Genomic DNA, 27828 nt, shown 5'->3' with positions numbered 1-27828 from the left:
ATTAGAATTTTGACCGATAGATCTTCAGGGCTGGTTCAATGCGATTCGATGGCACCGACTGCTTAACATGGTCGGTGGTGATAGCCTAGTGGCAAGCGTGGTAGCAGGAAAACATCTTCGGGGCAAGTTAATGAACATTAATCATAATACTCTACAGGATCACTGCTCATCGCTATAAGGGAAAAGTATCACTTAAGTATAGAACTAGCGAGCTATCGAAAAAATGCAGTAGTGGGACATTAGTAGCCTGAGGAAAGCTAGGTATCTAAAAGCTAAGTGCGTAAAACAAAGCTTATCACTTACCATCTAGTGTGAGCAGTTAAGTGACGGTCTGAAAATACGGTGACATATTGAACACAAAATACCTTTTGTAAACGCAACTATAAGTATTACAGTAGGGCTAGCATGCCAGCAACGAGGTAATTGTGTTCTACCATTTTCTCGTTTCATCTTATCGTCATAAGGCATAAAGATGAATATTTTGTACTATAGAATTAGCACGACGAAAAAATAATTATAAAATCATTTCATACCAATTATACCTAAGTGATAACGCATAACATATAAAAAACTTTCTTTTTTTTACTAAAACGTATTACCCTTTCTTAACCCTCGATAGCCACGTAGGGTCGTGCCCCATCTTGATATTTATAATCGATATCGATTGCGATAGATCCTGCGTGACGATAGCAATCGAGATATCTTCAGATAAGTTATCGAATTTCTGTTTATATTAAGTCTTGTTTAAATGCCTGATAACGGTATTTTTTATTATTCTTAAATTTATTAAATTTAAATTATATTTATTAAATAAGTATATTTTTACTAATTATTATGGTAGAAATTAAACGATGAACTTTGAGAAAAAAATATTTTAAAGATACAGATACGTTCAGTTTTAAATATGTAAATATAAACAATAATAATAAAAATTTAAATAAACGCCAAGGTAAATCAATTAAAGTTGCATTTACATTTGAAAAGTAGATAATTATTAAGAACAAAATCAAAAAGCGTACACGCAACACCATTAACGGTACAAAACAAAAATATTATATGTCATTTACATAATCGATTTAAATTGAATATAGAACACGCTTAACCTAACAAGCGAGCTAATCATTGTGCGCGCACCTTTAAACTTTTACTCGCGAACTTTCAGTGCAGCTTCCTTCCGGACAGCCTTGCGCGCGCGCTCCGCCAGTCCGCGCCCGTTCGTCGGAGCGACTATACGTGTTCGTTCCTCGCGAGTGACGCCACGCGCCGTGCATGTGCTCTAGTGACCCTTAGTGCCCTGAAGTGGAGACTCGCAGTGCAACCGCTGGGCCGATCGGCCCTGGCGGTATGGAATCCCCTCAAATGTACGACGCAACCGCGGCTCCTCAACCGCCGCCGCAGCCCGACCTGAAGAAAACAGGAGAAGACAAGCGAACCCCTTTCCCGCCCCCGGACTTAGACGAGCTCAATGGCCAGGAAATCAGCTTGGATTTACAACACCTCATCGAGGACCAGTTTCGAGGGGAGGAGACGATGGCATTATTTCAGGAAATATTGCCTGGTGGACGCTCCCCACAACAGAGACCGTTTGCAAGAACTACCCTCGCGTATATGCCTCAGCCAGTTCATTCAGGAGCATCGTACGTAGCACCCGTTCAAGCAAATTCTCATGAGCAAGCTCCTCCTATTAAGGAAGAGCCTCCTGAACCACACGATTTTCGACGAGCAGTGACATGTGCGCAATATACAGGTCAATATAATGCGCATCCACCAGTGGGTGTAAGTGGTCCCTACGGGGGTGGATTTACTCCCTTGCCTCCACTAGGTGCTCCTCTATTACCTCCACTCTTAAAACACAAACAGCCGCCATCAAGGCGATCTTCTGGAAAGGCAATAGACAAAGGAACAGATGAATACAGAAGGAGGCGGGAACGCAATAACATAGCCGTTCGAAAATCGCGCGAAAAGGCTAAAGTACGCTCGAGGGAAGTTGAGGAAAAAGTGAAAACTTTGATAAGGGAGAAAGAGGCTTTGTTGAAGAGGCTCGAAGCTGTAACTGGGGAGTTGAGTTTACACAAACAGATGTATGTGCATCTTATTAATTTGAATCATCCGGAGATTACGGAGTTGTGCCGGTCAATGTTGCAACTGGGAGCTCCTCATGGGCCGGATCATTCGCTCTGACCGTAGGTGAGTGTGTGCTACTGATGCGTTTGGGTGTGTGACATGCGGGTGTGTTTGTGGGACGCATGTGTGTGAAAGCCGTAAAGCATGGAAAAGGGTTTTATTTTTATGGTTCGTTATGCAATGTGTTTATTGAATGTGACGTTTGAAATTGTTGTGTTGCACTTGTAGGTTTATTTCATTGAAATGCAAGTCACCACTTTTGTTGCGTATTTTCTTTAACAGGTAGATGTTTTATTAGATCAAATTGATCAACATTACTTATTGAAGTTACCGCGTTATCAAATTCAAGTTTCGGTTCAAAAAGTGGTTAGAACGTTAACTTATACAAAATTGTTTAAAATTTAATTAATAACTGAAATAATTATAAACATCATATTCAAAATAATATTTTTTTTGAATCTTTGATTGATATTTTTCGATTTGCCATACATTCTCAGTCGTAGGACTATGAATGCATTGTTGTTAGTAGGTATCCCCTCTTCTGTTACAAATGTATATATAATTGGATTATCTCGAAAATAGTTAGCTATACATAATGAGAAGCAAAGTTTAAAACATTTCGAAGTATATATTACAACCTAATTATTGTATTAATTAATTGCAAATAATTACAAATGACAGCATATTTAATTATTTCTAAGCAGTTCTCGTAAAAAGGCTAGTTTGCGTAATTACTCTTTGGTGACTAATGATATCACTGACCGATTACGAAGCGTAAAAAGTAGTATTGTTTTACGTTATCTCTGACGTAGAGACCACGCCGTTAATAAAACTAATGTTTCTTAATATTTTTGATTTTCTTTATTTGAATCAGTGCTTTGTTGTTACCTTAGAAAAGACAGACCATAATGGTCTCTCGTTAAGAAGAAAAAGATACTATTACTTGTACTAATAGACCTCTTTACAAAATATTTAATATTTCTCACTTCTTTCATCGTCCAACCTAGGTCAGATGCAGGGCTGCTTGGCAGTAATTCAATTTGACTTTATGTCCATATCTAAGATCTAAATTCGTCGTTCTTTTTTCGTCAGTTATTCATTGCACAGGTGACTAAACTCTGATATTATTATATTTGTCCGTGAATTAAATCTGTAACTTGTAAAGAACCTTTAGCTATTTATTATAACTGGATCATCATTAACGGAAGCTAGATTGCTATTACGTCATAAAGACGTATCTCCTTCTTCTTACGAAGAGTGATAATGACTATGACAACCAAAGCTTTAAGTACAGCATCTGATTGTGATTGACTTCTTTTATCAACTACCTGTCTCATTGTCAAGCCCCGAAGAACACCCTACAGACTTAGCTCTATATCTAATTCTGCATACTTTATTACGGTATTAGGTTATACCTTAAATCTGCATATATAATATCTTCTAATATCTTTCTGAGCCGGCCACATTTGGAAAGAGAATTTGAAAAGCTAAGACAGGGAATAATTGTCTGGGGCTTCTAAACCCATACTATATCAGAGAAAAGGTGTAAACTTGATCCATGAACAAATAAGTTTAATCCATCGTTACTATGCATCGGTTTTATGATGCGTATGGCTTATATTTTCATCTCGTTTGTTATATTTCTTCTAATCACGTGTTTCAGAATCACGTGTTAATAATATAAACAATTTGCAGTGTTACTCACCTTATTATAATTTATAAATTGTAGTTTAGATTTGTAGCATATATTGATTTAAAGCATTGCCTTCTTGCTTTCCAGAAAGTTTACTGAACTTGTGGACCTAGGTAGGTACAAGTTATCACCATCATCATATCAACCGACGGATTCCCACTGCTGGATATAGGCATATTGTAAGAATTTTTATATTGCAACGTTTGTCGAGCTGCTCCCAACGACTCCTCTGATGGCATCTATCCACCTTGTACGCTTTTTTTCTACTTTCAGTACAACATTTTCGTCTGCAAAATCTTCTCGTGCGGGTTAATTTATTTATTGACGTTCACTTATATGACGAACTGTAGACATTTGATCTTTTTACCAAATATTAATTAGACAACATCTTAGTGTAATGACCTTGACCTGAAGGGGAAGAAACCAGGAACATAATTTTGGTATTCTTGTATTCCTGGTTCTGTTATACATGTTATACACATTAGCAAAAGAGAATAGATGAATATTGTACGAGTTCGAGCTTTTTTTGGTTATTTATTCCAACAAGAATACCTTAATGCCATGACCTTGACCTGAAAGTGCAATAAGGAAGGTCAGAATCTAACTGAACTCTGATTTTAAATTCAATCAGATCGCATGGTCATTTCAGTTATATAATTTCATTTTCACTCATTAATTAGGTCATTGGCACATAGTTTTTCTTAAAAGATGATATACTATTTTAGCAAGGTCATGGCGCGACCTTCACCCTTATTAAGATAAACGTAATATGTAGCAACTTAATATAATATAGTTTTGTAATGGTAATATTACTGCCTCGAATTCTTTAAAGGGTCATCCGGAGGCCTCAACGAGGGTTATAAGAATCCAGCTGCATTCGAATTTTCCATGCACATGTTTGATGATATAAGAAGGGAACGTAAAAATACTTTGAAAGTGATGAAAATTAAGATAGCGAACCTAAAGAAAGTGAACGTTGGGCCTTTGTTAATTTTACAGAATATTTCTGGCATATTCATGTAATTGATGATTCCTAACAGTTATGAGGATATTGAAGTAATAGATGCGAGAAATCAATTTTCGTTCATCAAAATTTTGAGTCAAATTGGGAAAAGAATGTGTTTCCTGCCGATTGACGGCAGGCGGATATCTGTAATATTTTATTGTCAGACAAGATTACAAGTTTGTTTTAAAGTTGAGTATAAAACTCATCAAAAATTAAATACAATTAAAATCCTTATTTACATGAATTTATGTAATTTATCGTTTTGAACTTATTCAGTAGTCTACTTCAATAGGCGCAAAAAGAGGTAATTTTAGTTAAATTTGTGCTAATAATAAAATCAAAATTCATAAAACAGTGGGAAAAGTACCACACAAAGTAACACTGCAATAAAAAAGTTAATAGTTAAATTTTATATAAAAAATGTACAGCATATATGTAAATGTATATAATCGTGCCATCAGTGCCATCAGTGCCATCAGTAATGATCTGCTCATTTGATAATACCTTATTAAGATGGATAGATAGTCTAGTTTAGCTAAATTATGACGTTTACCTGGACATTCTTCTAATTTTGTTTTTTTTGATACCATAAAATCTAATTTTTGGGAAGGATTCTGGTGAAAGAAGTTAAGTTTTTTGTAAGAAGTTTTACATGATAGTTTCGATTACCCGAATTTGGTTTATTTTACATTTATTCTTTTTCGAATTTGGTTAAAGTATAGAAATGGTCTTGTGCCCCCTATATCTTGCTTGTGCTGTAATCTGTGCAACGTGACACCCCATCTACAAACGTTACAATTCCCGATATGGAGTCGCTTCTACAGCTCTATGGCAATAATAAAATGTAATTATAGGAAGGATCCAGGAGTGGGTATCGTATTGGTATCGCTTAGTAAATTCAACAAAATATTATGTCCTTCAGTTATACTAAAATATTATTCGTAAATAATATTTTTCAAAACGAAGTCTTTAGATTGATTGCGCTTCAAGGTAAATCAATAGAAGTGTATAAAGTACTTAAAACCAGTTTTTAAACACGTGCAGCTTTAGAATACATTTTTAATTGTGTAAATTTTGGCCTTAACCCTTTCTACCGCTTACACAATTGGCCAATGGATGAAATTTCTTTTCTTAGCTAGCGATTTCTTATTTTTGCTGTATTTATAAAACTTCTTTAGCCAGTACTTTGCTCTTTATGCTCGATTTCGCCACCACAAAAAAGGGATTGGACAGAATAACTCTTAATTTACCGCATGCCCGTTATATTAATATTTTGAGTTCCACGTACATTTAGGTAGGTCTTTAGAATGTTGTTATGCCTATGCGTAATCTATGAATTCTGATGCATTTACTTTTATCAAATTTAGCGTAACGCGTTTTTAGAAATCGAACAGTCTATTTTATCATAGGACTGGTCATAAGTGGCGTGGGTTTTTGACCAAGACAGGCATGGTGTATGGAGATTGCATAAAATGTAAATTATCCTCCACCTTAACGAGATATAAAAGTTTCGGGATAGGCAGTGCTTTGAAATGCACGCTGCTGGTGCCCATTAAAGAAGTGTGATATTTCAGGGTTCATGGATGAATTTATGTGTGTTTCTTTGTACTACTATACCTTCAAAATGGCTGAACAGATAATTTGTATGATGTTTGTGGTATCGTTGTGATTCTTAAATCATTCCGAATGGCACTGGCTATCTATAGATTTTTTGAAATTTAATAAGGCGTATGTATTTTTTCCGTAATAAATCGCACAGTACAGTTACAATGTAATGAAGCTCTTAATTTATTTTACCTCTACATACTCCTAAGTTCTTCTACTACCATCTACTTTGATCACCAACGTGGTGATTAAGTTTCATTAAAACGGACATTTAAACCTAGGAAACGCTAAAATCAGATTTCCAATAGTTTGGTTGATGCCAAAAAAAAATATTTTTACCGACTCCTAGAAGTTGGCGACGACGTTAGGCGCCAACTTAAGTTACGCCTCCGATTCGGCGGTGCTCAATGTTTAGGGAACTTGTAAACTGACACTTGACAGATAGATAAATATATATAGCAGTTTTGATTTTAATAATCTTGAATACGTAAGAAAAATGAAAAGTATGATAATACAGATGTAAAATACCAGTTACGTTATATGAGTTGCCTGGTAAAAATCGATTGGTGTAACGTAAATGTATGTCTAAGAATCTCCTTTGATTAGACATTACACACTTACACGCTTGCCTTGCTCGTCGTTAAAACGGGCATAAGTCCAGCATTGAACGGTGATAGGATAATCTCTACATAGATCTGATTGCCTGATCACTGCGATGAACTTGGATGTGAATATGCAATCAAGCTTTATTCTAAATACGAATAGTTTATCTATTATTTTTTTTCAGTGCTGCGTATGTTTAGTTATGCTACGCGTAGGTATGCATTATCTCTCAACTACTGATAATATGTCCCTATTTTACTATTTTGACTTCATATTATTAATTATTAAGTAAAATTATTTCAAATACTTATTCACAATTCTGAGAACGATTATAAATTATTTTAGCATCGTTGGGAAGGCCCTTGTCGTATTTTTACTTTTGCTGTCGCACTGCTGGGCATAGGTTCCATAGAGAAGATCTATGGGACTTAGAGCTAAAACCCACCACGCTGTTTCAATGCGAATGCTAACCTTTTGCTTATATTTTTGTGAAATCTTAGCATTCATTGAAAATTATTTCTTTATAAAGTTGATTTAGTGTAAAGTACTCAAAGTTGCGCATATTTTAAAATAACTTAAAGAGGGGCCTTATTCAAGTTGCAGCCTCTTGATGAATGTTTTTTCATATTTTTTGTTCGCACTATTTATTTGGCTCCAGTTGATTGACATAATATTGGCTGTAAGTTTTGAAAATGTGAATACTTTTTCAAAGGAACTATAATTTGAATTACAGAAAACACTATTATATCAGATCCAAAGACAGTCGTAGGTCACATTAGGCGTTTCAAATGGGGACAAAATTATAACTGCCATCTGTGGTATGTGTTATTATAAGAGGTCAGCGTATACACGCGTACGAGCCAAAAGGAAATAAACCTTTTTAAATTACAACAAGGATTGCGATAATCTGTGGTCATAATAAAAATCTTGCAAATAAACACTGCACGAAAACGGACCTACACCAATATTTGAAAAAAGAACGCGAACAGAATCGAGAACTCGTATTCAAATCGTTTGTGCAAAACGTGGTTCATAACTTTCATTTTCGCTGCGAATGGAACGTATAAATATGAACTTTAACGGCCTGACGTTAAGGCTTTATTTCACTTCCAAACATTCGAAATTTCGCCGCATGTCCTACTTACAATCTTTCGATTGAATTGTTGATTTTAACTATTTCACGTTTGCTTAAGGAACAATAATACAAGGTTTTATGATTGGCTCTTTCTTTTGTCCTCTTAAAACTATAAATATATTATAAATACCATCAGTTAGCAGAGCCCGAAAAATATTAGTAGTTAAGTTTATTTTCAAACGGATTCAAAAAGTTGTATCGTGAATATTATTTGAAGGAAATATGGAGTGAAAACTCCTTGGTTATTTGGTCTTATTTGAAACGTCTAACTGTTATTATTTCAGTCGTCGCGCCTGCAATCGCCTGTAGTCAATAGTTAGAACCAGACGAAACAGATGATAATTCAGATATATTTCTGCAACAGTTTCAATAGAAAACAGTATATTTTTTCAACTACTATAGTATTACATACCTACATAGCATATGGAAGCTCGTTTAGTTTTTTTATAATTCTTATTCTATTATATACTATCCTATTAAGTATGAACTAATCCGATATACTTATAAGCCTATAGGAGAAAGTTCCTACTCAACGATGGACATTTTAACGATAAACAAAACCAGAAAGTCAGGTGTAATAAAAATTCTAATTCGGTCCATATTCGGACAAACCATATTCATTAACATTAGTTCGATTGAATTAAAAATGAATTAAAATGATAAAAACCTTGCTCATTAAGAGGTTGTAGGGCTAAAGTGTTTGAAAGGACTAAAATGTTGACTATTATCTTTTGTCATTATATAAAACAGGCATAATGGATAATTGTCGTCTCATTTACTGATAAAATTTTTAAAAGTTTTTAAGAAATAAATTAAATTTAAAAAATTTAAGTGATATAAGTGATTTTGTAAACAAATAAGCGGGAGGTAAATTATTACAAAATCGTACCGTAGCTTAGATACAAATATTCATAATTTTCACTAACACGTAATAACAATCGTTATAGCCCGCCTACCCATATTGGAGCAGCGTGGTGGGCTAATACTTTAATTCCGCCTCTCCTAGGCCTTTGACCAGCAATTGGACATTAATATTCCGTGAATGATGATGATAATGATTCAAAAAGCCCTAGATAGCCAACTATCTAAAAAAGATTTTTTTTTTTTTTAAATAAAACGAAAAAATCACGCAGCCCAGGAAGAATTGTTAATAAATTAAGTAGGGTAGCATGAAAATAAAACGGAAAATCTTTGTTCAACCCTGCAACGAGTTACAAAAACATTAAGGTTAGGCAGTGCTTTGGTGCGTGTATGAAGTGCACACACTTCATTTCTAAATTTGTAGAACAGAGTATAATTCATATTAACTGGTAATTTATGCGTAAAGGCTTTTCTTGAAGTTGCTTATTGTGACAACTTTAAAATAAACACGTAAAAGTAATATAAATGACAGTAGTAATCAGTTAACTTTATAGACAGACAATATTATGGAATATTGGATGTGCCCGAAATCCTTTAAAACACTAGGTTTTAAAGGATTTCGGGCACATCGAATTTTCCTTCAAAGACTCAAACCGTAATTTTTAGTGTTCTCACGAGGATGTGTACATGAAGCGGTGATTCACGTGTTAGTGTGTGCGTGCGGGTGGGTGTGTGCCCGGCTTTCACTTTTTTTCGTTTAAATATGCCTTTTGTGTTTTGGACAGCATTATGCGGGAGAGATATAGTTAAGTCACTAAACGTTGTTCGAATTACAAATGGGCATGATAACTGCCTCGTTGGTCTAGTGGTTAGTACTTATTGGTTTAAAAAAAAACATAGAACTCGCTTCATCAACACAGAACGCTCCATTAGCGTACGTATGAACATATATGCATACTGTGTTCATACGTTTAGTTTTCACTTCTATTGGCCGTCCTTTTTTTATTTATTTTTTCTATAAACTTTGGGGCATCTATCTTAAGTTATTAGCAAGAGAGGAAACATTTGTAACGCATAGCGTGCGAAGTGCCAGACGCTTAGTGTCGCAATATATATATCTGTGTCAGACGTCTGAGCGAAGTAGTCTTGTTATTGTTTTATAAATATTTTACCTTTAATGCAACATAGATAAAAATAGCTTCATTCATTTTCAAGCTTCGTTGGTCCAGTAATTGTTTGACTAGGAATATTCGAGAACCAAAACTTGATACTAGGTTGGGAAAGCAAAATATTTGGTTTTCTGTCGAGAAATTCTCAGTAACAACCAGTACATTTCCGTGTCATGGAAATCACGAAGCCTGAATCGTTATACCAAACGTGGTTTGATGTAGTTTATTTTATTATTTTACTTCTGCAGTATAATAATTTCCACGTGTTGGGAGAAATACTGGGTTGACACGCAGTTAAGGCAAGGGTACCAAGAGTTGTGCAATGTTGTTAAACAGAGATTGAAGTCAAAGGTTGGCTACGAAACTAAGAGAGCTTTTTTTCCTAGTTGGAGCTTAGTAGTTAAGCGCTTCCATTGCTCACATACTTGCTCCCAGTGACGTGCATAGAGGGTGTGTATAGGGTATGCAGATGATAAAAAATGAAGCAAAATCTCCATAAATACTTAACGGTAGGCTTTTTATAACTGTTACAATGCATTTCCTTAAGTTTTTTATAAGTCGTACTGGAGATTTTCTTCATTTTATATTATTTGCATACCATGTCATACTCTATGCACGCCACTGCTTGCTCCCATCTTATTTACGCAGCTCTACTAGTGAAGCTTCTAAGTTAAGCTAAGCTATAAAATCAATAAATCCTTATTGGTGGATATCGTACACCTAAGCTACATAGCTTCGCACTTCTGGAAAAGCAGCCTTAATTATATTTGGTTCACTATTGCATAATACGCGCAGGAGTTGGAAAGTTTGGGAGGGAAATCGGAGAAACGCGTTATGTAATTCCAGGTGCCCTTTGTAGTTGCGACCTGTTCTTTTTGTTACTTAGTTATTTTTTTAATTTTAGGCAAATTGAAAAGGGATGTTTAAGGTGCCAAAGTTAAAATCCTTTAAGTTTAACCACTCCTAGAGTTGTTTTGAACGAACCAAATCATTGTTTCGTTATTAAGGTAATAATCATGGTCAGTGAGATGTTGCTATTTTAGAGACTCCATTTTTTTAAATAACTGTTTTTACCAGGTATACAGCATACAGCAATTTATCCTCTGTGATAATGCACAGTTTTAATTTTTTCTCATCAAATTCGCCCTAAATCCAGCACTAGGTACGGTTGACGTATTAACTAAATGAAAATACCAATAACCTGCATTCGGTAATAGGTATTCATGAATATATGTCATATATCTGAGGATGCGTCTGTATAACGTTCTACATTACAAACTTACAAATAATTTAATTTTTAAGGCTACTTTTAGCTAACGGATAATAAAATCTCGATAAGATTACACAATGTACAATTTTAATTTGAAAAATTCATAAAGTTCTCATCATTGGCATTAATATCAGCCCTTCCTGCCCTTATCAGTTGTGATTCAAACGGCATTAAATAATTGTCGTGAATGAGCGCTTTTTACATAATATGTTGTATCAGGAAGCAATCGAAATGACATCACGAGCATTCCCGTTGCACGCATAAATATAACCGTATATATATATAGCGATTCAATAAATATATTTTCCATATCATCAATTTCATCATCGTCATCATATCAACCGATAGTCCACTGTTGGACATAGGTCTTTTGTAGGGAGTCTTTTCCTTCCCACGCTGGGCTGGGCAGGCGGGTTGGTCAGGAAGCAATCGTAATGACATCACATTCATTCCCGTTACACGCATACATAGCCAATGCGTCCCCATCTTTTCATACCAGGGATTGCCCAACGACCTTTTTGATCTCCCTGCTCGGACCGTAACATGGTTGGAGAATCAGGACAATGACTTGTAACTTATTAATTTTTAGATAATATCAATAATTTAAACCGCTTATTCGTAGAAAATGCAATACGGCTAAATGAATAAATACATAGCCAATCAATAAATATATTTTCCATATCTTCAATTTCATCATCATCATCATCATATCATACCGATAGACGTCCTGCTGGACATAGGTCTTTTGTAGGGAGTCTAGACTGATCATCGCAGGGCTAGACTGATCGCACCGGCGTCGCTGCTGCCCTACACCGGTCTGTGCCATTTATTCAGTCTAGCCAATTCGAAGTGGTTATACCGCCACTTGTAGGTCTATATACCGCCACTTGTAGGTCTATATACCACTTGTTGGTGATTTGATAACATAACATTTAACAGTAGGTAATTTTTAAAAAACCGCCCAAGTGCGAGTCGGAATCGCGCACGAAGGGTTCCGTACCATTATGTATATCCGTTCCGTATTTAATGGCCGACTGGCGCAAAGGGCAGCGACCTTACTTTCTGAGTCCACGGCCGTGGGTTCCATTCCCACAACTGAAAAATGTATGTGTGATGAACATGAATGTTTTCAGTATTTGGATGTTCCTAATATACAGAATATTATAAGTATTTATGTGTATTATCTTAATAAAAATGTTCATCAGCTATCCCATATCACAAGGTACGCTTACTTTGGGGCTAGACGGCGATGTGTGCATTGTCGTAGTATATTTATTTATTTATTATCTATTAACGCCTGTATGGGAGCTCCCTTAAATATTTATTTTATTCTGTTTTAGTAGGTGTTCTTATAGCAACAGAAATACAACATATGTGAAAATTTCAACTGTCTTACTATCACGGTTCATGAGATACAGCCCGGTGACAGACGGACAGACAGACATGCAGACGGACAAGCAGCAAAGTCTTAATGGGATCCCGTTTTACCCTTTGAGTGCGAAACCCTTAAAAAGTCTATATGGCATACCTCGGTGTCCTGAAAATATGGATTATAATTCTGAAACCAAGCTTCAACAATTCCAAAAACGAATAATTTAAAACTGTTTTAAGCGATGCGATGGAAGTAATCTCTGCCCTTCATAAGTCGCATTTTTTTACTTCAGTTTATTTGGCACACTAAGGTGTTTTGACCCATAAACGGCTTGTACATTACATTCAACTTGTATAGATTTAGCTAGTCAAAGTCATCCTATTAACACTAACGGATCTTAAAACTTCGTGAGATCTATTATAGCCAATTATTTAGAATTAGTACAAACAAATGCCTGCAGCAAAATGTACTGCGGTGAATAATGATATAGCTTTATGAAACGAAAACCTATAATTTCCAATTAAATTGGCTTCAATTTAAACTTTTGCTTATAAGTTCCACATGGTCAAATCATAACTGACTACGAAAATAATTTTATGACTTAAAATACAACACCTCTTCATACAAGAACTGTAAAATTTATCCTCAAAATTCAGGTTAGTTGAGTTTAGATTTTTACAATAAGAATATCAGGTGTACCTATATCTATTTATACATTTCTTTATTTTGTCAATAAAATGTAACAAATTTTAAACAATACTTATATATAATAAGTTCTTATTGCTAACGTAAGGTACTATTTTTTTGTTGTTCTGGCTAACACAACTTTGTAAACATATGCAATGAGTAAATAAAAAAAATACAATAACTAAAACATAACCTATCACCTACGCAAAAATAAACGTAAAACTTTTTTACCCTATATAAACGCTGCTTCCGAAGGCAAACACATTATTCACACTTAAAATTTATTTAATTTTTATTTCAAACAGCTGTAAGATAGCTAGTAAACCTACGATGCTGTAGAGACATCATTGGTACTTCCAAGTCGGTTCCATTAAAATAACAATATACTTGGTACTAAAATTCTCAACAACTACCTACATTCAAATTGATAGATAAATAAATAAATAAATAAATATACTACAACAATACACACATCGCCATCACTCACTAAGATAGTTGTTGAATCTTTTTATGAATATAATACATATAAATATTAAAATATACAGATAAACACCCAGACACTGAAAAACAATCATTTTCATCACACAAACATTTTCCAGTTGTGGGAATCGAACCCACGGCCTTGGGCTCAGAAAGCAGGGTCACTGCCCACTGCGCCAGTCGGCCATCTAAATAATAGATGTGATATCAAAATCATAGATTATACGCAAACTACGTAATATCCAAGCTTATTGTTGTGTAACAATAATTAATAGTCAAAAACTTCGTTCCAAAAATCTTTTTAATGCTAATAGAAAATCGTATTAAATCACGGTTGCACGGTGTAGGCACCTACAAAAAATGTCATGTGAGCCTCCATTCTCAATATTCCCATAGAACGTACGATGCGAGAAAAAATGCGTTTCGCTAACGACTGATACTTGATTGATCTCGAATATAAAACTAGAATAATTGGAGGAACACTAATCTCATTACAGATCCCATAGATTTAGATTTAGAGTCTTAGGTCTAAGTTAATAATCTTAAGGCACATTTTGTCCATATCTAGTCAAACTAAGTCCTCGTTTCCTAGAAGATTAAAAACGTTTCGCTATAAAAATAAATAAATAAATATACTACGACAATACACACATCGCCATCTAGCCCCAAAGTAAGCGTAGCTTGTGTTATGGGTACTGAGATAGCTGATGAATATTTTTTTATGAATATAATACACATAAATACTTATAATATACAGATAAACACCCAGACACTGAAAAACATTCATGTTCATCACACAAACATTTTCCAGTTGTGGGAATCGAACCCACGACCTTGGACTCAGAAAGCAGGGTCGCTGCCCACTGCGCCACTCGGCCGTCAACTATGCATCACTGTACCACTTAATACCACCACCATACACTTTCCACTAAATTGAAACTAAATCCGACTAAGCGTTAATATACACCCTTCTAAGTACAGAATTAAGAACATACAGAATCCGTGAACACGACTAATATTGAAGCATCAAAAACCACTCCATTTTATTAGTGTTTCTCGAAAAGGCGGTTAGTCACTTCATTCATTTAGGATTTGACAGTAAATATTTTACCTCTAATGTTCTAAACCATGAAATGATGAGAATGGGAAAAGTTTTTGAGCTAGCAACATTCCCCCGGTTGATGTTAGACGTGTTCTCTGTTTTTGGTCACAATGCACTGCATGCAATAATGGCTGAGTAAGGATTCTAATAAGTATATACTCTTTTTCATAAATAAATTACTAGGTTTTGCCCGCGGAATCGTCAGCGTTAGTTTTAATTTTTTTCCATCACATCGAAACCGTTTATTTTACCGGAATGAAACGTATTCGATATTCTATGTCTCTGTATTGTAAGACTGTCTCCAACAGTCTATCCAAAATTTTCTCAGTTTAGGTTTTACTATTAAGCCCTACAAAGATGGTACCAAGATGATTTATAAAATCTTGCGGAAACGATCCCCACGGTTTATTACATGAGATTTTTTCCATCTATCGAAGCAAACCAATTAAGTGCAAAATCTTCAATATTGTTGCAGTGGTTTAGCGGAACATACAAACAAACACACCCTTTCGCATATATAACATTTACTGTCTTTCATTTTATATCAGTGTCGACGAAGTCTTTAACTTAACCTATTAGATTGGCCATAATGTCACATACGACATTTTTGAATTGAGAACAGTTCATTTACCAACATTTGACTTAGCATCATAACCCTCAGCCTACCCCCTCTGTAAATGTAAATACGAAAGACAACCATGGACCCACCTCGCTGCACTTATGCCGGTTGGCGGGCTTATCACGCCATGTTAGTCCTATGAGGTAGATAAATATATGTATAACGCAGTGTTGTAACTCAATTTCTACCCGATTATTTCATAATATTGTTTAGTAAAAGAACTCTTTACCAATTTTAGTCACTTGCACGTTGTTGCAAAGTTGGGAACGAAAACATTTAAAACTTTGAAACAACAAAACTTTTACTTTACCACTTCTTTGAATTCACACGTTGATTGCGTTAAGATGTGCCACGTGGAAGAACCCGTGATTCATGTTTTAAAGAAATTAGTTTACCCTAAACAGGTTCAAGTGTTCAGTAAAATTCTACTAATATGACGGTATATTATTAGGTTGTTTGTTTGCCACATATATTCGGCTTAGCCGTTGTCCTGATCTTGTATTTATTTAATGCATTTGGCATATCATTGAAAAGCTGGTAGTAAAGTTTATCTGCGAGGCTCAGAAAATAGCATTTGTTACTAACGCATGGCTTGAAGGTTAACAATCTTGGTGTTAATTTGCAAAGATGTAGTTAGCATCCTGGAGTCGGCCAAAAGATACGTTTTATCGCGGTAAAATAAATAGTTCCGGCCGCAGGTGAAGTCGCGGGGAGCGGCTAGTATAGACGGGCCTTTTTAATTACATAAAAATATGACCAATTTTATTACGAAATGCGTTTTAATTAACTCTACATTTCTCGAGTTTCCTTCGAGGGTGTTTCGCAAAAGTTTCTTTTTACTGTAAAATTTCGAGTCACGTTTTTACGTTATTGGTGTTTTATGGGAATGAAAATGAATGAATGGGAACTTTAATATTTGAACTTGAATTTTTTTCGTCTTAGCCTTGATGGTTTTACATGCATTACGCGGGAGAGGTGTGGATTTCTTTGTGTTTATGAGTATGTTTGCAGCTATTTTTCTAAAAAACTACGACATCATGTTGTTTGAGGATCATAATTTCAAATAACTTTTTATGTGGCTTAAAAGTGATAACGTAGGAGAAAGACAGCCTCATGAATGTGGAACCTGAACAAGGCGAGTCGTCTTTAGGTTATATGCTCCCTGCGCCAAAGTATTGTATCCTGGGTCTGCCAATTTTACATACATCATACATTAATACTGGTGCATGAGAATCATCCTATACTGAGTGTCAGCGGCGCGATGCAACGGTGGTTAAATTAAAAGAATTGCAGTCAGTTGCAGAAATTAATGTTTTAGTTATATTTGTATTGCATAGAGTCACTGTTGATCGGATAATTTAACGCGGCTGTCAATGTTGATTACTAACAAAACCACTTTTTATACTGTGTACCTACTAACCACATTGGAACAGTGAGGGTTTATGCTATATCACCCTACCCTAAGAAACAGAAGACCTGTGCCCAGGAATAGACACTAGTTGTGTTCATGGTATAGTTTTAAAAGTAGAAGCTGGGCTAAATCAACATGAAGGTCTAGACCAATGAGACTAGAGGCTATATTGGCATTATTTGCTATATTTATAGGCTTATGATGACGATGATGATGATTTAACGTTATTTAAGTTGTCTAAATATAACAATTCATTCATTCATTCATTTTTAAAATTTCTGACAAAAATAAACCAGACATTATTATCTGGTCATTCATCAAAAGTATTGCGCAAATAACAAATTAACTGTAGTATTTTAACTATAGCTAGTAAATAGTTAAAAACTACAATGTCGAGTGGCACTATTTAGGGCATGCCGATAGCAGTGACACACATATGCGTTATCTGACAAACAAACAAACATACCTGATATATTGATAGCCCATCGAGACTGTTCCCTAGTAGTACTTGCTCACACTAGTTTGTATTGTTCTATAAGACTTACAACTGTTTTCAAAATCATTACTATAGGATTTCATAGGGCATCTGATAGCAGGAAGGTTCTAATTAATCAGATTATTGAAAATTAAGTGTTCGATATTGCGCTGTCTGGTGTGAGTTGAGGCGGGACCATATGTCAGCGTTTGGGACACCAATATTTGTTTCTCTAAGCTAGTTTCCTATTCAGTTTCATAATTCGTTGAACTATGTCATCAATTTACAATTTACAAGTATAATTATTGTATTAATAATATATATATTTTTTTAAGTAATGAAATATTTTTCTACGGATATATGTATATATTCACCATCTACGTACTCGTATTTCTTGTATTTATTTTTATTCGCCATTGGTTGCCTGGAAGAAATCGATATGGAGCGATAAGGCCGCCAATTTGTATATGCTGTTTTATTTTATTTTTCTTTTTTATGTACTTTTTGTGATGTGCAATAAACGAATATTAATTCATTCATAATATAATTCTTTTAGGTTTGCAATAAATTCAAGAATTGGATAACATAGATGTAGAGTATAGCCGGACAACTTCTACCGATTCTGCTTTAACGATCTTAGTTGTATAATATATAGAAGAAATGAACATATGGCATATGCTAGTCGGATATATGCTAATGGGATTCATTGATTTGGCTAAAGATGCTGAGCATGGCCTGCTAAATGTCTCTTAGCTTTATGATTAAGTCCATGGTTTGCCTTCACATTAAGACTTATGGGCGAGATATTAAATACAGACTGACTAACCATTTGACTAAAAAGAGCTTTAAAGTTAATCATTTATGTATTTATTCAAAAAACCCCTACGTGTCCTAATAACGCTAAGATAATTGAAAACTACGCATCGTAGGATCGTAGGCGTACTGTCTCGTCGTAGATAGTGGCAGATAAACATATTAATTCGTTTCTAATTATTGTGTAATCCAGTTATACGCAATAACGCTTATAGTTTTTACTGTACACAAGTTTTTTGTTAAACTTTACTAATGAAAATACGAGTAAAAAATATACTATTCCCAGTCCTCGAGATAGCACAATCAAGATAAAACAATGTCTAAACTGTTGTGTGGTGGGAAAACCGAGGATACACTTTTTTATGAATTGATAACATATATATATATGCATTAAAAGAATAATTTTCGGCTATTTTCAACTTTTTGCTGTACTGAATGTAGTAAAGAAATACTCCCTTGTAGGCTTTGAAGTAAATTGCTAAACACTACGAGCACGCTACGTAGAGTTATTTTGATCGTCGTCGTAGCCGCTAGTAAATACGTTTTCGCAGGTTTTGATACCTATCGAAATGTACGAGTAGGTGCAATTTGCAGCGATTCTACTTCTCTGCGTAACCGTTAGGAGCGCTTTGCGTATTGCATGCAATTACCGTAAGCAAATAGATTGGCATTCTAACCCCGGGATGACCGGGGTTTGAATGTGAAATCATTGGTCGTTTGTATGAGTTAAGATGATATTTTGTCACTCGAGGAGCAAACACAAAATGTTTTAAGTCATGATCTATCGATGAGCTATGCTAAGAAGTATGGTACTTAGTTATCTTGATGATGTTACTGGTAAGTGATAAATCTAGATTTCGTCAGAACAAAAAGAAGATTAGCTTGTCTAGAATCGCAGTCATCTTTAAACCGTGTCTCATATGTAGTGTGACGTTTCACACGTCCGCGCGTTGCGGCGTACTAGCACTGAATGACAATAATATCGTCGAAGGCACTTTCACTGCATGCTAGTGTGCGTGTGCGGGCGTGGCCATGTTTTTTATTAATTTAACCCACATTTAAGATTCGTTACGTCACATGTGTAACACGTTGGTTTGGCCGTCATTGTGTTGTTCATTTGTGACGTCCGTGTTAACTATAATAATTCTAATTGTATTTTTTTAGTAAGATTAACATTCTTATAGTTCTCTACTTTTTTTACTATTCAGAATCTTGTAATCTCAATATTTTTATTCACAAATATATCTATTCAGGTAAAGCATGTTTTGACAATGATTTTATGCTATGTTTATTTGAACATTAATTTTTGAAATGCTTCTTTGTTAGTTTGCAATAATAACGTCACAAGCAATATATGCCAAGCACGTTGCTTACCTATTTTTATTAGAAAAACCATTGCTACTAATAATAACAATATGTAGGTTTTTTTGTTGATCAGAACGAAATATATCGCAACAGTGGGTTATTTTAATTTTGTAGCATATTCATTTAAAAAATATTTATACAATGAAAGGAGATGAAAATCCAAGAGCTGGCAATTACCTTGGCCAAAGAATGAGGCCATTCAAAGGGATAATGCTGCTGGCGTCTCAGACATGCTACGTTGCGGTGGTTTCGAAGACATTTTAGATTTAATTTAGTTTTATATAGGTACAAAGATTATTTTAGTTTTTTTTTTAATAAATATTATCACCTTTTCTAGGAGTAATACAGTTAACGAAAACTATCAGTCTAGATCTAAAACAAAACTATTTCTAAATAGTGTATTCTGGCTGAATTTTCTTAAACAAATTAACCTTCTCCCATTTTTACAGCTTCCGCCTAAACCGATAACTGATATAAACTATTTTACCATAAAAATGTTATCAAAGCACGGGTGATTGTAGTGCATGGAGTGCATTGCCCTTGCAGTGTTTCGGGATTGGTTCGTTGACCTCAACTGTGATTTTTTTATGACAACGCATAGACGCGATGCGGTAGAGTATTTAGGATCTGTCGTTTAAATTTTAGTTTGGCTTTTCTGGGCAGTGTGAACAATGCTAAATATTTATTATACTGTTTTATATTTCTTCGCCTTTGCCTACATTTCTTTGTTCTTAGATTGTTGTGGTGGAAATCATCATTACAGACCATTATTTTCAATGAAACAGGAGGCCTATGCCGATTAGTAGGACAATAATAACCTAAAGATGATGCTTTCATATAGAATGGGTTTAAGTCTACTAACGTGTTTCAAACATACATACGTACTCTTCAACTTTATATTATTCAAACAAACTGTGCCAACTTTGTAATAATAGTATAGATAAAGCATTTAAAAACAGAACTATTAAGACCTTAGAGAGTTGAGAGATTACTTAGTTTTTGTTTTATTTTATTTTATTGGAGACTTAAAATTAAAATGGTTGACCTACTTGTAAATTCCTCATCAACATCATCATTTCGGCCTGCGGATGCCCACTGCTGAAGATAGATCTTTCCCAAAATGCACCACCACACCCGGCTTTCCTCATCAACCCGTCACTCTCTTTATGTTGTCGATCCGTGTAGCTGGAGAGCGTCCCACACTTCGATTGCTTTTCGTGGTCTCGACTCTAGAACATTCTTGTTCGTAGGCCCAACTTTAGACAAGCATGGCCTGCCCATTGCTATGTCAGTGGTTCTCCTGCGGATATCCTCGTTTCTAATTCTATCCTTCAAGGAAACTCTCAACATAGTCCTTTCCATAGCTCGTTGAGTGACTTTAAATTAATGGATCAGTTTAATTCCTATTTATTTTTATTAAATCTCAGTATTGGAAACGAAATAACTCAACACAACAACTTGGTTTGAGGAAAAAACCACAAAAAGTCTGGCCGTAATCGGCTCTGTCGTTGCTCCATATGCCATTGCGACAGCTAGCTAGAACGCAGTAGGTAACTGCCATTTCGCACGTCCCACTTTCTAATAACATTCAACTTCAAACCGAAAAAAAATATAATAAATATGATGTAACTCAGTAGGACATTAGGTCTGTGGGACTGTTACGCAAGTCGATTCGGCCTTACGTAACCCGTGAAAGTCGGTCGTAGAGCTTCCGCGGTTATATAACTTGTCTTAAGTGTGCTGACACAGATTTTGGTTAAATGCAAAGATTCGTACGGTCAATTAATACAGGTTAACCGTGAAACGTACAGAAAACTGCTGCAATGCTCATTATAAACTTGCTAGTTGTAAACAGTATGTGATAGTTCCTCTAAAATGCATTTTTGCTTCCTTGATTGGTATGAACAAAGGATGTTTACTATCATCAGGTTAACATATATACAGGTCATACGAGAAATATACAGAGAAGAACTCTGCCATTTAAATGAACAACTGCTAAGAAGTTTGATTGTGGATACAAGAATGGTTCGATAGTGCATATTTTTCCTTCTTTTATTATTTTTTGACTATATTTGTTTGAGTAGGTACTTTAGGACTTGGTAGAATAAATTCAATTACTTGAATTTTCGACACTAATAAAGTAGTAATTTGCCTTTTTTGGTTATCGAGTCTACCGGTGATCCTAGAGCGAACCTTGGCCAACGAATTAGTTTGGCCATCCAAAGGGGCAATGTTGCCAGCATCTTAGGAACTGTGCCTCGATGCGGTGGTTTCGAGGACGTTTTAGATTTTATTAAGTTTTAAATAGTTTATTGTGGGTGATATTTATATTTTAAAGCACTTTATTAAATAAAAATATATTTGCCTTTTAAAAATTATATTATTTTAAATTTTCTCGATATGTTACGATCGTGACATGTCTAATCATTTCTAATAATATAAATATGCTTTAAAAACTACAATGACATAGCAAACGTTTATTTCGCATAATATTTGAATTGAAATATAAAGTTTCTGTTTTTTTTCGTACATCCTTACTAATATTATAAATGCGAAAGTGTTCGCTGTTTGTTTGTTGGTTCTTCCTTCATGCTTTAACTGAGCAATCAATGAACTTGACTTTTGACATAGAGTTAGTTGAAAGGACGGAGAGTAACGGTCGGCGAGAGACGGAGGCTATTTTTATAGCAGGATAACAAATGGTTTCTATGGTTTTGTAAAAACCGAATATACGCGGACGAAGAACGTGGGCAGCAGCTAGTATTTTAATAAAAAAATACCGGCTCCGTCACATTTCGAAGCTATTAAATCTGATACAGTTTAGATTCCTTTTCTTCTAAATTAATCATTTTGTCTATACGTACCAAATTTTAACCAGTTTTTTCTTTGTTTCAGGTCAGAGCAGAATTGAATTATTAATAAAAAGGACTCCGTGTGATATCATGCATTAAGACTTAAAATAAGTGACGCCTCTTCAAAACTAAGCTTAGGTAGCAAAATTATTACTTTGTGATTTTTACAGTTTACTTACTTTTATATACATATACATGGATAGTGGAGCCTTTTATTCTTTAGTTTGTATTGGCAGATAAAACGAAAATCGTCTACAAAGTTGTGATCTCAAATACGGTAGCCTTTTTTTCAAAAATCTGTTCAATCATAAGATAACACACAGCCACGAAAACAAAAGTCTAATTAATCAGCGACCGGTGTTCCGATCAAAAAACAAAAACTCTTTTTTATTACGCTAATATGAAAGGTATTAATGAAATGTTCGTAATTTCGTATTTAGATTTCATAGTAATTGTTTTCTGGTTAATTAATGACTGTTTTCAACAAATGTTATTATTTTTGAATATTAAATACTACCTAGGCCATAGTGATAAACCAGCACTGCCATGAGAAGTCTCGAAAATATTTAATTTTTTTAGTTAAATAGTTTTAATCTGTCGTTACAATCATGAACTCAGTTGAAGTATAATGATTTTTTCTATTTAAATAATATTTATGTATATGAATAGGTGTCGCTAGATCCGCTCAAATTCTATAAAACAAAGGCTAAGTGTTTAATTTATATAGAAATTATGAAAATTACAGAAAAAACCTACTGAAACTATTACCTTCATAACAAAGTTCTTTTACATTATCAACTTACCTAGAAGCGTCTTTTATTGTAAAATATAGAATAATTAGTTTATTAATGTAATTAATTTGTAAATTGGTTGTATATAATTAATAATAAATAAATTGAATTGTGTGTATGAAAAAAAAATACTTTGTCTTCACATGTTTTCCAAAATTTACTGTTTTAATTTTATTCTGCTGAAGTCTTATTAGACTGAAATAACAATGAAAAGGGTGATATATTTTATTGTAATAAAAAAAAAAAGTGTAACATACGTTAGTCAGTTACATTTTTTTTTAACTTCAGCATTATTTCGTACTATTAACTATTGGCTTTTATTTCGTTTTTATGTTTATGAAAAAATTCTGAATTAATTAAGTTACATTACGTGACTTTATAGATATTATAAAAAAATGAATGTACATAAAAGTAAAGCTTACAATTGAGCTGATAAAGTATCAGATGGGATATTATGAAATAATATTTTTTTTTTGTTGATTTCTAAAATGTTTATTCCTAAAAAGTACCTTTAATTTTCGATGTTAATGTAGGTCTAAGTTTATAAAAACACAGTCTTTATGGGCACTGCCGGTTGGGAAGTACAAGGAGTTTATTTATGTTACAAAAAAGTTTTTTTTTGCTACTTATTTGTGAATGGCACGCGCACGGGTTTAAAGGCTGCTAAAATGGTTTATTTTTATAATACCTTAAAAAAAACTAGATTGCTGACTCTAGTGAAATATGTTTTTATTTTTCTATGATAATTATAGATAGCGTCATATTTAGTATATTAGAGTTGGCAGTCATAGAAAAACGGGTCTCGAAACATATAGTTACCATACAGATCCTGCATTAAAAGATGACTAAGTAATAGGCGTTTACATACCAATGGCAATAACACTGTTTAGAGGTATTTATATATATGTAGTAGGAAAATATAATATTTGTTATATTATTACTTAATGTTTTACTACAACTTTCGTGGCGTAGTAAGTATATATTGTAAAAGATAAAATAAATAAATCAATATTTTTGTAAAATATGTCACTAGCTAACGTACTCGTATTAACGGAATTCGCTGACATCAATAATATATTAACAAATATGCTTAAGTTATTTCATTGGTTTGTAGATGTAATTATATATTAAAATAGATATAATATATGTTAACACTGATACTCCGTCCCGTTATAATAAAGCTATATTATAAAGCTATATTATTTATAGTTAAGGAAATCTGTAACAGAAAAATATATTTTCTACTACAAAATACATAAAAAAATAAGTGTAGAAGAAAATTCAATAAATTTTAAGTCACACAAAAAGAGATATCAAGGCGAGCGCAGACATGAGACACGGCAAATTATACTATTTTGATTGGTTTTATTCAGTATTTTATATTATTAGTTTCCTTTATATGCTTCGAGACTAAAACTAGTAGTTTTTTATATGGAATGAAAATATACTAGTTTGACTTTATACGCTGTCTTGTCTTTCGTCTCTGCTAGCCCTGTCGTGGAAGGCCAATAGAAACCTAGTTTCAAATTCTATACTTTACCTAAATTTCCTTTTTTATTTAATTTTTAGTATTGTTAATTTTTTATTCTAATTTATATTTAACTTTTATATAAAAAAAAGTCTATTCTATTTTTCCGAATGGTGCTACTTAATCTTTCTATTGTTTCTTTCCAGAGCCAAAGACTTTGTTAATGTTTCCCATTTTTTTCTTTATATTTTACGTTACTTATGTATACTTTTGCTTTGTCCCTTTCGAAAAAAGTGGCCTCATTTTTTTCCACAGTAATTAGTATTGTAATATCGACAATGCGTTGCGAATGCGCAACATCAATGTTGTAGGTGCAAGTAGTATAATAAATACTTATTTAATATAATTATCGTTTTTAATTTTAACCATCCATTTTGCAGGAGTCCCGAGCGTTTGGGTGGTCACATTTTGTATTGCCTTAATGTCTTATTCCGATGTAGTGCGAGTGATTCTTTAGGAATATTATTTACTTTTCCTTCTACAATATCAACACGTTAGTTTCACAGATATTTGTACTGCTGGTCTGCGACTTGTAGATACCTAGAAATAAGCAGAATTTTTTTTTGCCGAAAACATAGATGTATGAATGTAGTTTTTTTTTCTTTACCAAATATTATGTAAAAGGTTTTGTATCCTATTCATTACCATTTCAATATTATTTGGCATCGTTATAAAATTTATTAATAATACAAATAAGTTGACCAAATTTCTCTTATATTTCAATTTATTTTATATTTATTGATGAGATAATCATCTCATAATCATCAATAAATAAAAAATACAAATTAAACTTAAGAGTTCAATAATAAATTTTATTACGTTGCCAAAAAATATTGAAAAGGTAATGAATATGATATAAAACCTTTTCAATATTTTGTAATTTAGAAAAAATATTAGTATTAACTCTATTTATTTATTTATTGCCACATTTATAAAAGACTACGAAATAGGACAGTATTTTTACAAGGACAACTTATGTTAAAAGAGGGTTCCGCAAACGCGAACTCGTACTTTTTTTCTTGAACCAGGGTATAATTTTTCAGCCAAGCCTTCCTTCTTTGTGGAGTTTGGCTGGCTATTTTCCAATAAATAATGAGCTGCAGGAAGTCATATTTATCGTTTATCATAATGTTACTAAAATACTTAGTATACGAAAGCGAAACTGCGTGCAAAACTAATGCAATCTATTTTGATAACAAAAGTATTAAGAGATGTTAAAGAATTCGTTAAAAGATGCCTGTAGTTCTTAATATCATTTTGCGTCTCGCATAAATATTAGTGGAATACTAAGCAAATCCTCTTGATGCAAGATGCTGCATCGCATCACAAGATCTTGGTGATATTTCAACGTATTATGAAGATTGAAGATAATTTTCTGTATTATTTGGGTAGGTATGTTGTTTGACTATTAATCTAGACTATAATAATATTAGCCCAACCCTACTTTACCCCTTGACTTCAATAATGCAGTTTAAGGTGGGCTAAACCTCATCGGTTTCCAGGCGAAATCGTACCGGAACGCTAAATCGCATAGCAGCAAATCTTTATTGAAAGAAAAAAATTGAAAAAAATTGAAAGATAGAATGGTTATCCTATATCTAGTCATTAAATATAAATAACAAAGCATAATTATAGTGTATCTATGAACTATCACTTTCGGCTGAAATAGTGGCTATATAATAGTCATAATTTATCTTGAACTATTTTAGTCTACGGTTTGCATCCAAAGAATGCAGACTGCATGATTCATTTTAATTAAATCAGATGCAACAATAGTTGACATTTATACCTGTTAAATAATAGCGTGACATTTTTCAAATTATGTTTCTTATGTTATGATGTATTGTTTTTAATTATTAGCTAAGTATAGTGAGAAACAATAGATCATAAGAACTGATTTTGTACTATAATGCAATCTGAGTTGAAGTAGCTTTACATTATACTCGTATCATCAGCATCATTTGTCCCGGCTTAGCTCCCCTTTTAAAAGACATTGGCGGTGATTGGGTTTTAAACAGTTATATAGCCGTCTCTTTCAGAAAGATATATATACTTTTATTTTAATCTTTTCAGAAAGATAAGTATATATACTTTTATTTTAAGCTCATCTAATGGAAAGTGGATAACCATTTCCTATAAACAAAGCATTACTTTGCAGGTGATGCCATCTATTAATCTATCTAGGCGTAGATGTTAAGTCTCAAGTGCCTGAAATTACTCCAGCATGCACGCCCTTCAGGCCAGAACACAGCATTGTAGAAATAAGGATTGCGGTAGTAATACGCCGATAGAGTTGTGTCACAAATGGTAGAGCCTTTTTGGACATAACTCTACTCTACTACTACTACTAAAACACAGCATTATAATTATAATTTAAGTGAAGTTACAAGTTTTAGTTCCAGAGATTATATTTCAGCTTTATTATTTATATAGATTTACCCGATCCGATAACCGTATCCTTATTACCGACGCGTATTATGATCGCGTATGGGGTCGGGTGATGATACGCAGTTACGATACGCGTTTCCTAACTGCGCTCTGGTATCATACGCGCCGTATATACGGCCCGTTCCATCGAGCGAGTCGGTTTTGGTCCGATCATCAAAAGAGAGGTGACATGAACTATACAATTTGAGTATGATAAGAAGTTAATTAAAAGACATCCAAAATGAGATGCTAAGCTTGTGATTTAATCGGGAAAATATTATCTAGTTACATCAGTCATCACTTTAGATAAAGTAAATAATAATTTATGAGAGTAAAAGTCCAACCAGACCTCGTTTTGCTATGACTGTCCGATATTATCTGAACTTAGATAAGTAAGGCATATAGAAATAAGGCAAACTGTACCTTAGATAAATTATGTA

General features: G+C 33.8%; 1 protein-coding gene across 2 annotated transcripts; it reads left to right on the top strand.

Annotated features, from left to right (window-relative positions):
- The first annotated feature begins 953 nt into the window (after positions 1-953).
- LOC120624005 (CCAAT/enhancer-binding protein-like) lies at positions 954-23517 on the top strand. 2 transcript variants are annotated; one of them, XM_039890317.1, is made up of 2 exons: positions 954-2187; positions 3905-3951. In XM_039890317.1, exon 1 carries the CDS (start codon positions 1345-1347, stop codon positions 2179-2181), a length of 837 nt encoding a protein of 278 aa, XP_039746251.1. In that variant the 5' UTR covers positions 954-1344; the 3' UTR covers positions 2182-2187; positions 3905-3951. The 2 variants fall into 2 exon arrangements, with proteins under 2 accessions (XP_039746251.1, XP_039746244.1); XM_039890310.1 differs by lacking the exon at positions 3905-3951 and adding an exon at positions 22686-23517 and having other exon boundaries at positions 956-2187.
- Positions 23518-27828: the final 4311 nt, after the last annotated feature.

Source organism: Pararge aegeria, chromosome 1, assembly GCF_905163445.1.
Source record: "Pararge aegeria chromosome 1, ilParAegt1.1, whole genome shotgun sequence".
Taxonomy (NCBI): Eukaryota; Metazoa; Arthropoda; class Insecta; order Lepidoptera; family Nymphalidae; genus Pararge; species Pararge aegeria.
This window is presented reverse-complemented; position numbering and strand designations above follow the sequence as displayed.

What these genes read in the sequence shown, in the direction of transcription:
- LOC120624005 (XM_039890310.1), top strand. Translation starts at nt 1,345, where the DNA reads ATGGAATCCCCTCAAATGTACGACGCAACCGCGGCTCCTCAACCGCCG.